General features: G+C 48.4%; 1 protein-coding gene across 21 annotated transcripts in view; it reads right to left on the reverse strand.

Moving 5' to 3' along the window:
* Positions 1 to 12,468, reverse strand: part of CACNA1B (calcium voltage-gated channel subunit alpha1 B) — a 300,242-nt gene that overhangs the window by 35,416 nt on the left and 252,358 nt on the right. For all 21 annotated transcript variants that reach the window (XM_068211531.1, XM_068211529.1, XM_068211532.1 and 18 more), the window contains 4 exons: positions 7,423 to 7,539; positions 4,892 to 4,957; positions 4,216 to 4,307; positions 2,464 to 2,614 (listed from right to left, as the gene is read on the reverse strand). In XM_068211531.1, the coding sequence (XP_068067632.1) occupies positions 2,464 to 2,614; positions 4,216 to 4,307; positions 4,892 to 4,957; positions 7,423 to 7,539 (426 nt within the window). The remainder of the gene's footprint in view (positions 1 to 2,463; positions 2,615 to 4,215; positions 4,308 to 4,891; positions 4,958 to 7,422; positions 7,540 to 12,468) is intronic.

Here is a 12,468-nt window from a genome sequence, read left to right on the forward strand (position 1 = left end):
CACACAAAAGGCTCCTGTCCCTAACAGCCACCAACAAGAGCCTGGAAACGCCTCTGGCACATGAATTTCTCCTGTTATTAAAGAACAGGAGAAATCACAAGGATTTCCATGGGAAAAGATCAATGTGCAGACTGGAGAGCAGGAGGACAGCAGGGAATGGACGCTGGATAAAGCCCCAGGATCTCAAACTTTCAATTTCTGTTTTTTTATTATACATTTCAATTTATATTTTTCTCCCTCCTGTATATTCTTAACTTCCATTTGATCTTCCTCAACCTAAATTTCAATTTATATTTTTCTTCAGCAAATGACAGGAGGAAAATTCTGTCAAGCTGCACATCCACAAAGAGCCAGAAACACCATTTAAACCCAAATATATAATCCAAACCCCCTCAATCTATGGGGTGATGTTGAACAAACCATAAAATTGTGCCCTCCTGGCAAGGCTGGGACTCTGCAAAGCTTTAATTGCTCATGGGGAAGCAATGAAGTGCTAAATATATTTTAAAATATCAGTTACAGCCCTGTCCTGTAGCAGTTCAGCTGCTTGGCTTTGCCTGGTTTTCAGTTTTTGCTCCTTCAAGGGCTCTCCCCTCTCCCGGTCCCATTTCCCAGGATTTTCTGGAAGTGCTGACTCAGGGACAAAGCTCACACAGAGCTGGATTTGCACAGAGCTGCTCCTGCCTCCAATTCTGCTGCCACATCTTGAGTGGGACAACTGACAAACCCAGGGAGGGGACTCTGGGGAGATGTTACATGTACTTATTTTGTTTATTTTTGGGGTTTTTGGTGGGGTTTGGTTTTTTGTTTTTTTGTGGTTTTTTGTGATTTTTTTGTTTGTTTTGGTTTGGGTTTTTGGTTTGGTTTGTGTTGGGCTTTTTGTTGTTGTTTTTGTTGTTGTTTTGGGGTGGGGTTGGGTTTTTTTTTGTTTGTTTTATTTGTTTTTGTTTTTTTTTTTTTTTTAATAGGCTTCAGAAACAATAATACCCATGAAAATAACAACGAGAATGGTGGATGTTGGGTTAGAGATTTATATGAGGGAAAAATTTGGGTTTAAAGCCCAGAATGCTGAAGGAATCAGTAAATGGAGCATTAACTTTGGACAAGCTTTCAGGGCTGCAGGTTTTTTAATACACACACGAGAAATAATCCCTGGGTGGCCAAAAGAACAACAGCAGCCACACAAAGGGTCTCAGCAGGGGGACACTGAAGTTGGTGTGTCCATATCCAGCTCCAAGCTGCCACATGGAGCTCCTTTTCCTGCTGGAGGGGTTCTGGGGACAGCAGGGATTGGCTGCACAGAGCATCAAATGTGGGATTTTACAGCAAAGCCCTGGAACTGAGCGAAGGCTCCTGCACTGCTTTTGGAACATCACAGAGCTCTCAGCTCCTCCTGCCTGAGCTTTAATCGGGTCCCTGTCCCTGCTTTTCCATGGCTCTGTCCCAGCAGGGCTGGGAAGTGACCCAAGGAGCAGGGAGGTGCTTATGACTGCTCAGGAAGGCACTGGCACTGATCCCTTGGGATTTGAGCTTTTCTGTTTTCCATATATTTGTAATCCTGCAGTTCTTTAGTGTATAACTCTAAACTCCACACCCAGTGTGAGCTGCTGCTTTCCCATTTTGGGCAGACACAACAATTCCTCTCCAGGCCTGGCAATCAAGGACACCTCACTGCCTCAGGCCCCGAGAGATGGAAACAAAAGTGAGTTGTGGGGGGAGCAAACTTGGGGTAAATGACTTCATGACCTGAAGCTGGAATTGGCAGATGAACCCCCAAAATGCAAATGGACCAAACTTATAAAAGTGTGAAACCCGTGACCCATTGTCCATTTTGGGTGTAGCCCCTGGGGGGCTTTGTCTGCCCTAGATGTACCTGAAGGCCCTTCAATAAATATTCCTGCTTTTTATTACCTTAATTTTGTCTGGCTTCTGTTTTTAAGTAGCCCCAAAAAGGCATCAACACCTCATAAAGCTCAGACCCACATTGACCATAGGTACTAAGCCCAGCAGCCCTCAGTGTTTTCATGTCTAAAGCTTTTCTGGCGGAAAAAAAAAAAAGTGATTTTTGCATTTGTTTGGCAAACAAATGATGATCCTTGTGGGTCACTTCCATCTCAGCAGATCCTGGGGTTCTGTGAAATGAGTGTGATGCTACTGAACTTGGGCATTGTCCCCCTGCCCTCCCCACTGCCCTTCTTCAAAGGGATGGTAGAAATCAAGACAAACTCGATTAATTCCAAATGTTAGACCCCCCCCATGAGAAGAAAGATAAACCCTTTTCCTTTAATGACTAAATGATCTCTTTGGGGATTTTATCAGCAAGATGATAAATGGGGTTAGCAAAGCTGGCTTGGTGGTGTCTAAATCATAGTTAGGGATGAGGAGGAGGCACAGGGGTGGGGAGGGAAGGGTTTGGGGGATCCACACCAGCACCCCCCCTGTGGGGGGTCAGGACTGACTTACCAGGAAGGAGCAGAGGAAAATGAATGACACAAAGTAGAAATAGGCAAAATCACTGCCACATTCCTTTTTGGTGAGGCCAGAGAGGGGGTCACAGGCTCTGTTGCTCAAGCAGGACAACATGATCTCATGCCAGGCTTCCCCTGTAGCGCTCCTGCAACACCAGAGCAGAGGCTGAGTTTATCCACCCCTCCCCATGACAGCCACCCTGCAATAATACTGCACCCAATTAACCAAATTAATGAGGTGGAAGGTTGTGCCCAGGAGCAGAGACTGTATTTATACTGGGAGTTGGAACTACTCATGAAAAATAAAGGAGAAAGAACATTTCCCTCTGTTACAGGGGTAAAAGAAACCAGACAGGCTCAGGTAGGCTAAAAGCTTTATTGCTTCTGTGGAGAATAAAAGATGATTGATTTAAACAGTACAAATCTGAGTAAACAGAGTTTAGATTGTTGCCTTTTTCACCTAGTGTTGGCTCTAAAGCCAGTGCAGAGGATGGGAAATGAAACCAGGCTTCTCCACTGGAATATCTTATTTCCTTTATCAGGCAGATAAATTCCACCATGGGCTGGTTGGACTTGGGTCTCTTTTTCATCACAGTCTCCAGGGTGTTCTTCACCAATTCCCTCCTCCCTCTCTAACTTCTACTATTGAGAGAAAAGAGCCAAAAGGAAAAACTTTGGAGTCCAAAGAGAGTTTGTCCTCAAAATAAAGCAGTCCCTGTGAAGTGCACCCTTGGTATGGAAGTCAGGGATTCTCCACATGCACCTACTCTGGATTCCTGCTTCCCTCAATGTTCTTTTGCCTTGTATTCCCACAGCCAGCACACAAACTTTGGGAAAACTCAGTGCTCCATCTAACCTGGAATAACTTCCAGGCTGCTCTGAATGACAGCAGATTCCTCCACTGGTGCCTGGGTGCTAGAGACCCATTCCCTTCGTGGGGAATTGTGCAGAAACCAACTCCCATCCCAGTCCTGCTGCCTCTGCTCCTCACTCCCTCTGCTGTGGGGCTGGTAAGGGACCATGAGGCTGAATAACGACCCAGATTTATTAAAATTCAGAGTTCTGAGCCCAGTGATTATTCTGAGCTAGAGAGGGCTAATTCCATTTCTGTGTGGCTTCACAGAAACTCCCAGGCAAGGCATCCCAAGCACCACAGAATCCTTGGAGCTGAGCCTTGGCAGGGCTGGAAGGGACTGCTGTTCACTGGGGGGGTCTCCACAGCTGGATGAGGAACATGTCCCCCAAACTGCCCCGAGCTGGAGCAGGGCCTGTTTTGTCAGGTCTTAAAGTGAAAATCTGTTATTTAATTGATTGGTTTTTCACTTGAAAATGCTTCATTTCCAGGCAGGATGAACCATGGGGGAAACACTTGAATTCTGAAGCAGAGGTAGGGTTGGTGTAGAAGCTGTTGACTTCTGGTTATGCAAAAATTGCCAATTAAAGCAATTCTCACTTAAAAAAAAAAATTAACCAAGTTTCAGGACAGGAAACCCATCAATCAGTTAAACCAGCGGGGTTCTGCTCTATATTCAGATTCTGCTGAGTTGCCATGGGGGGATCACAGCTGTAGGTGACACTTTGTGGAGGGGTTGAATCCGATCTGCTGAAGAGGAGGAAGCAGGAGTGGATAATTTACACAAATACCTATTTGAAAGGATGTCCAAGTCTGAGCAGCTCAACTGGCACCTGCACAAAGATAGTTTTGCTGTTCACACACAAAGCAGAGGGTGCTTTATCCTCTCCTTACCTGAACAGGAGCATCAGGGCTTGGAGGAAGGTGCGGAAGTTGTTGTGCCGATTAATGGAGGTTTCATCATCTAAGGCAATGTTCCCAAATACCTGCCAGGGAAAACAGAAGGGATTCAGCCAGGCACATCAAATGGAGTTGGAAAATAAGGCAGGGAAAGAATTTGTCCTCATTTAAAGGCTCTCAAAAGCTGGAATGATTTCTGTGCTGAAAAGGGAGATAAAAACGTGTTGTGGAGATCAAACACAAGATTAATGTGCTTTGCATTCACAAAGGTCCTTTCCAGCAGTTCAGCTCCATCCCAGGCCAAGTTTATTATTTCTTCTCAGGAAGGTGCAGTGCCTGGGCTGCTCCCTCCTCTCAGCCTCTTGATGTGTCCATGGCCAGGGGAAGGGTCTTTTCCCATGGGATTCATGGATATCCAGTGCTGAAATGTGATCCAGGCTCATGCCCACAGCTGGCTTGTCCAGCTCACTGGGGACACTTCAACATGAAAGCTGACAATTAAAGTAGGAAAAGAGGCTTTTTTGTCATTTCTAATTTACCTGACACCAGACAAGAAGAGCTTTTGCCTCATCCCAAATCAGTGCTGCTCCTGGTGTGGGTGCAACAACCATCTGCACCCTGAACAAACCCAGGCTGCTTATGGCCAGAATGAAAGAGTTAAATATTTTACCTGCATGCCAATAATGGCATAGATGAAGAAGAGCATTGCAATGAGGAGACACACATAAGGCAAGGCCTGTGGGAAAGGAAAAAGTGGGATTAATGACAGCAAATGCAAACATTGAATTCCCTGGCAGGACTGAGTTTTGTGTCCTTCAGGTGTAGGAACTGGGAAGAGGATATGAAGAATTCTGGCAGCCCTCAGGAAACAACCCCCTGGAGGCAGGTATTCATCTATCAAACACTGGAGCTACCAGCAGGCACTGGCACTTTGTGTGCATAATTGTATGAACATTAATTGTTAATGACCTTGCTGTAAATTCAGTCTGAGCAAAAAAAAAAAAAAAAAAAAAAAAAAAAAAAAAAAAAAAAAAAAAAAACTCCATCCCAAAAATGAGTTCCTGCTCTGAAACAGGCCCAGTTTGAGATCCCAGGAGGACAAAAAGATTCTGAGTTTTAGCAAGAAATCAGTGAAGGCTGCAGTGTAATTATGTCACTCAGGCTGAAAGTGACAGCTATTTTCCATTTGGGCTAAATGAATGGGTAATTAATGCCTCTTAATTAGTAATAGCTAGAAAACGGAGACTTGCCCTCAGGCCAGCCCCTGTGGTGCCTGGGGCAGGAGTTCTGCAGGCCAAGGGAGCCCAGCAGGAATTGTAGAATCATGAAATATCCTTAGCTGGAAAAGACACCCAAGGATCAACGAGTGCCCCCACCCTGGGCATCCCTGGCAGCACTGGCCCAATGCTCCTGGAGCTCTGGCAGCCTCGGGGCCGTGCCCATTCCCTGGGGAGCCTGGGCAGTGCCAGCACCCTCTGGGGGAAGAACCTTTCCTGCTCTCCAGCCTGACCTGCCCTGGCCCAGCTCCAGCCGTTCCCTGGCTCCTGTCCCTGTCCCAGAGCAGAGATGGGAGCTGCCCCTCGGGAGGAGCTGCAGCCCCCGGGGAGCTCTGCCCTCAGCCTGCTCCAGCTGAACAATCCCAGTGCCCTCAGCTGCTCCTCACGGGCCAACCCAGACCCTTCCCCATCCCCGTGTCTCTCCTTTGGACACTCTCTCACAGCTTTTTCTTACAGAGGTGCCCAAAACTCCCCCAGGACTGGAGGTGAGGCTGCCCCAGCCCAGAGCAGAGCGAGACAATCCCATCCTTGGCCTGGCTGGCCCTGAGGCACCCCTGGGACAAAACCTGGAGGAAAGCTGGGGAAAAGGGACTGATGGGCTGATGGACGCCTCTGCACGAGGGACACGGCCTGAGAGCTCCAAGCTGGGGGGACAGACAGACAAACAGCTCCTCATGAAGCCCAGGGATGTCCTGGCTCCACCTCAGGCCACACTCTGGGCCCTGAAGGGTCGGGATGGTGCTGGAAAAGGCTGAGCCCCTTCTCCGGAGATCCATAGATAAAATAGTTGTTCTCCTGACTGGGAACACCCCACACCTGCAGAGCCCACAGAGGGGCTGGGGCTCTGCACCCACAGCTCCCAGCCCACGGATGCTGGTGTGCCAGAGCCCAGTATCACTGCCACAAATCCTGGCTGCACATTCTGTGTTCTCCTCCCGGCACTGCAGAACCTGAGCAAGCCCCAGGACCAGAGTTAAAGCATCAAACAATGAAAAATGGGCTCCAAACCAGCTGACAGCTGTAAAAATAACCAGCTTTGGGGCATGTGGGCTTTTATTTAGATCTAGAAAACAGCTAATTCAATGTGCTGAGGATTGGCAGGAGGAAGGACAGAAGGAAAGGAAACCAAGCAAAGCAACTGCCTCAACTTCACAACAAAACCCCAACAAAACCTCGTTATTTTAATCCTCCACGTCATCAAACCCAGGCCTGTGGCTCTACAGCTTCACAGTTTGTGTTACCAAAGCTCAAGGGGCTGGTTTCACCTCTGCCAGATCCCACCACACTAAAATCCTGGGGCAGGTAATTTAACCTTGCACTCTCTGCAGGTGAAGAAGAAGGCACTCATCAGTTAGGCCACTGCTTCTTTATGCAAATTCCTGAGCGTCCAGACTTTGCCAGAGGGAGTTTGGGATAGTTTCAAGGGCAACCTGAGTGTTGAGCACTTTCTAGAGTCCGCATGAGCAAGCAGCCCGTTAGCCTCCTCCTCCAAAATGCAGTGTTCAGGGGATGGTCAGTGCTAACCTGTCCTCTTTTCTGTAGAAAATTAATATTCCTGGGGCTGGGCAGTGCTCACCAGCTCATTTTTAGCAGAATTAATATTCTTAGGAATGGTCAGTGCAAACCAGTTCACTTTCAGCAGAATTAATATCCCTTGTTATGCTAACCAGTTGAATAAATAATTAATAGTCTTGGTGCTAACCAGTTGGATTTTCTGCAGAATTAATACTCCTATGGCTGGGCAGTGCTCACCAATCCTCTTTTCTGAAGAATTCCTGAATTCTGAATTCCTGTAGTCGCTCTGTAGAGGTGCAGAGAGGCCATTCCAAGACCAGGGAAGTTCTTGGATCCTCACTGGAAGATGCTCCATGTGCGCCAAGCACGACCCTCTCCCCAAACCTCTCCCCACATTGCCAAGGCTCACCTTGAAGGACTGCACGAATGTCCAGAGCAGGATGCGGATGGTGTAGCCCTGGCGGAGGAGCTTGATGAGCCTGGCTGCCCTGAAGAGCCGCAGGAAGCTGAGGTTGATGAAGTTGTCCTGTGGAAAGTAAAGGTTTTGTGTCCTTCAGAAACGACCGCGATCCGAAACCACAGCCCGCAAAAAAGAAATTAAAATTACCAGCTTCACGATCTAAGCAGCAAATCGGCCACCAGAAAACCTTCCAAAAGAAACATTCGTCAGTGCAGATCACTCCACATGCAGCAAGAATGAGAAAACCCCTCTCCACAAGAGCCCTCCCCTCTGCTACTGGGTCAATGAGAGAAAAGGAAAAGGCCCTGTCACGCTGTCCTTGGAGGGCTGATTTGCTTAGAGCAAGACAGATTTTCTCCCCCTCAAGACTCAGGGAGAGGGGGATGGTGCCAGATTTTCATTTTAAGAAGGAATGAGGTTGGTTGAAAGTCTTGGTCAGCTCAGTTTTGACATGGAATTGAACTTAAGCCAAGACACTCGCAAGGGACAAAGAAAGGCAGTGAAGATTCAAACATCCTTGGAAGAATGAGGATGTTTTCCAACCTGGAGGTTTTCAACGTTTGTGCAGCATGTAACTGGACAGGTTTGCCAAGGAGAAACGGCACCAGAAGATTGTTTGGAAGATGGATCGAGGGCAGCGAGTCAATTGGGGAGGTTGAGCTTTCACCAGCAGGAAGATGCCTTAGGAACCTGCTGGTTTTCCAAATTCTCATTAAGTGTGTCTGCACAAGTGGATCAAAGAACTGCTGGAGGCAGGTTCTGATTTCCGTTTGTTTTCCAGGATTTTCCCCAACCCTCACCTTTTTTTTTTCTTTCCTTCGGGGAAAAGAGGATTCTTGCCCCAATGAGCTAATCTAGAGAGGGTTCTTTCCAAAACAAAACATGCAAAAGCCAGATCCCTCTTGCCCTCCTATTTTAAGGAGATGAAAAAATATTCCCCCTTTCCATAATTCACTTTTTTGTGGATCTCTGATCACAGCCACTTATTTGACTGCGTGAGCTAAAGAGAGAAAATATCCCACTTTAAACTATTGAGCAGTGAAGCAGCAAATGTAATCATAAGGAGCTCTGCTTGGTAAAGATGAGCAAAAATTGTATTTCCCTTGGATTATTGTTTTCCCAGAAGTCACTTTGAACTGACCCACATTTCTTGCTCATTTGGCTACAGAGCTCATGCTGAAATTGGGGGGCTTGTTGGATCTATGGATTCTTTCAATGCCAGCTCAGTTTTGGGGCCATTAGCATTGCATTCCACCAATCCCATCAAAGAGTTCCAGAACTCAGTCTCAGGCATGCACTCGGTTTCTCTCAGGTTAAAAACACAAGCAGCTCAGAGTTAGGCACAGACCGAAAATCAGACTCGATCTTCAAATAAAGAGAAAAGAGAAAAGCACAGGAATGTTCAATGAAGGAGCAGACAACACTGAGCTCATTCAAGCCAGCAACGGAAGCCACCTCTGGCAGGCAAAGCACGAGCGAGGATTCCCCTGGGTTGGGCAGTACAACAGGCACTGAAAATGTACAGTTTGTCTCAGCATCAGCTCCAGGTTTGTTTTCACAGTGCTTACCTTCCCTTCACATCAGTCCAGCTGCACTCACCTGAGCAGGGCAGGGCTGGGGAAGAGGCCCTGGGGCAGAGCTGGAACCCAGCTGGGTAATGGGGACCATCACTAATGGGGTTCTTCTTCCCACTGTGAGCCGGTCCCAGGGCAGGGCAGAGGTTTAACCATAAGCCCTTTTAATCAGGAAAATCTCCCCACTAGTGGGAACTGGATCAGCCCTCACGTGTAATGCTGGCAGCACTTAGGCCTGAAAGTCTGATTTGAACTTCAGAGCAATGCTCAAGCCAGATCTTTCCTGTGCACAATCCCTAGGCTCCAGGGAGGAGCAGGGGCACAGGATCCATCTCTGCGGGATCCTGTGGGATCTCCCTCTTCCCACATAACTGCATCCCAGCAGCAGGAACGTTGTCCTGCTCAGGCTTTGCTAAAACCTCATCATCACAGCTGACAGGATGTTTAACACCTGCTTTGGGCTGGGCTCCCTGCAAGCTGAGCAACCCCAGCAGTACCCATGGAAAAGGGATTTAAATGGGAAAAGGGTTCAAGACTATGCAGCTATGTCTGTGACCCCTCATTCCCTGGGATTTAGATGAACAAATAGTCCATAGATTTTTTTTCCCCCACATTTCCTATTTAACTCTGGCATTGCCACTTCCTAAAGAGCAGTGAAAGCCTCGGCTCCATGTGGAATCACTCCCAACCCAGGAAAATCCCCCACCAGCGACACCCTGGCACTGTTGGAAGGACCGTTGTCAGCACTGCCCGGAGAGAGGCAATTCCCTACGCTGGTGGTGGCTGCAAGGGCTCCACGTGTGTGGCACCCTCAGCACCCCACAGACAAAACCCATCCTCCCACACCTCAACTCTCCAGGCAGGAATTGGGATGGCATGCAGCCGAAGGGGAAACTCCACATTGCTGTATTTCCTGGGTACAACAGTTTTTGATATCAATTCTCCTCCCACTGAGCCACCTCTGTGCCATGCACAGATCTGATATCTGGGTTATCAAAGTCATCCTTTCCAGTTTTTGTTTTGTTTTTTTTTTGCTTTCCTGTTGCACAGATGCTCACAACAGGCACCAGAGCTTTAGGATTTTATCATCCATCTGAGGAATCACAAATTATGTTTGGAAAATAATTTTCCCCTTGCCTGTCACTATTTTCCTGAAAAAGGAAGGCTGGTAGTGAAGGGAGCCTGGGGGTCTGGGCATGGCCAGATATTGCCACCACCTCCCACAGCAGGAGATGGCAGATGCATCCCTTAAGAAAACTGGGGAGAGAGGGGAAACGGGGAGAATAAACACCATTGATAAAGAGCTTCCCTTGAAGGCTGTCCCACCATGGCCGACTGCTCTGTTACACTTTTTTAGGTTGGTTTCATATAATCCCAGAATGTTTTGAGTTGGAAGAAACCTTAAAGATCATCCAGTGCCACCCCTGCCATGGCAGGGACACCTCCCACTGTCCCAGGTCACTCCAAGCTCTGTCCAGCCTGGCCTTGGGCACTGCCAGGGATCCAGGGGCAGCCACAGCTGCTCTGGGCACCCTGTGCCAGCATCACCCACCCTCCCAGGGGACAATTCCTAATTCCCAATATCCCATCCATCCCTGCCCTCTGGCAGTGGGAGCCATTCCCTGTGTCCTGTCCTTCCATCCCTTGTCCCCAGTCCCTCTCCAGCTCTCCCGGAGCCCCTTCAGGCCCTGGAAGGGCTCTGAGCTCTGCCTGGATCCTTCTCCTCTCCAGGTGAGCACCCCCAGCTCTGCCAGCCTGGCTCCAGAGCAGAGGGCTCCAGCCCCTGGAGCAGCTCCATGACCTCCTCTGGACTCCAGGATCTCCATGTCCTGCTTCTTCTGGGGGCTCCAGAGTTTTCCACACTGAAAAGCAGGGAAGCCATGAAGAGCAGGACACAGGCACTGCCTGGATCTGTTCCCCAGTGCCTTCAGCAGCACAGAGATTTCCTGCCCAGCACAGGAGCTGCTCCCTCTGTCTGCAGGGTCACAGGAGCTGCAAGAATCTGACTAAGCTAAGAATGGCATCATTCAGGAGGCTTAACGACTTATCTTCATCTGGCATCAACAAGAATCACCTTATTAATTAATTAAGGAATTACTGATAAGAAAATGGCTGAGTTCCCATGTAAATGTCCATGGTATTGCCAGCACTGAAGTATTCCTGATTCTTGCACGGGGTCTTGGTTTCATCTGCAGTCTGGGGAATCCACTGCTGATTTTAAGAGGCTGAAGATTTTTGCCACCCTCATCTGCGTCTCGAGGCTCTGCCTTTGGAGGGACTTCCTATCAGTCCTTCCATTCTGAGTCGGGAATGCTGGAAAAATTTTGTGTGTGATGCCCAGAACTCTCCTCATTCCCTACTTGACAGAATCACAGAATATCCTGAGTTGGAGGGACCCACCAGGATCACCCAGCCCAGCCCCTGGCCCTGCCCAGACCCCCACCAACCCCACCTGGGCATCCCTGGCAGCGCTGGCCCAACGCTCCTGGAGCTCTGGCAGCCTCGGGGCCGTGCCCATTCCCTGGGGAGCCTGGGCAGTGCCAGCACCTCTGGGGGAAGAACCTTTCCTGCTCTCCAGCCTGACCTGCCCTGGCCCAGCCCCAGCCGTTCCCTGGCTCCTGTTCCTGTCCCAGAGCAGAGATGGGAGCTGCTCCTTGGGAGGAGCTGCAGCCCCCGGGGAGCTCTGCCCTCAGCTCCTCCTCTCCAGGATTTCTCTCAGCTTTGCTGTTCCTGCTGTATCACTGCAGCAGCTCCAGAGGACAAGGTGGTGCTCCAAAGACCTCACCTGGATTCTGACTGGTTGAAGGAGCCTGGACCTGTCTCTAGGGAATAATGACCCCAATCCTAACAAAGTGCACTATGAGCTTTTCAACCTGTAACAGGGACAGCAGCCAAAATTTGCAACTGATTTTTGCCCAATATATTTTTATGTTCACAGCTAATGCCAGAGCCCTTTTCTGTGCTGCCTGGGCCAGGTGTGCAGCAGACAAAGTCTCCAAATTTATCCTGACTGCTCCCACGCTTCTGGAAGGGATCTGGAAGGATTCCCTTCTTGGCTTGCACTGGGCAAGCTTTGAACTTACACATTGTCTTTTTCTCTGCTGCATGCCAGCAGAAATTTTCCCCACAGGACCCTTCATGAATATCCATGGAGCTTCTGTGCAGCCTGGAAATAAAAATTCACCCTGATTTCTTTCTTAACAGCAACTGTGCAACAGGAAAGGTGGATGTTCACAGATCCAAGAGCTGGTGTCAGGTGGCTGAGCAAGGATTTTTGAGAAGCTTTTGGTCTTGTTTGTGTTATCAACCATATCCAAAATAATTAAGAATGATAATATATATAGATATATATTTCTGATTGCATTTTCCTTTATGTATTCTCTTTTGTTTAATTGGTGATTTTTAAAGATAAAGGTAAATA

This window comes from Anomalospiza imberbis, chromosome 21 (assembly GCF_031753505.1).
Source record: "Anomalospiza imberbis isolate Cuckoo-Finch-1a 21T00152 chromosome 21, ASM3175350v1, whole genome shotgun sequence".
Taxonomy (NCBI): Eukaryota; Metazoa; Chordata; class Aves; order Passeriformes; family Viduidae; genus Anomalospiza; species Anomalospiza imberbis.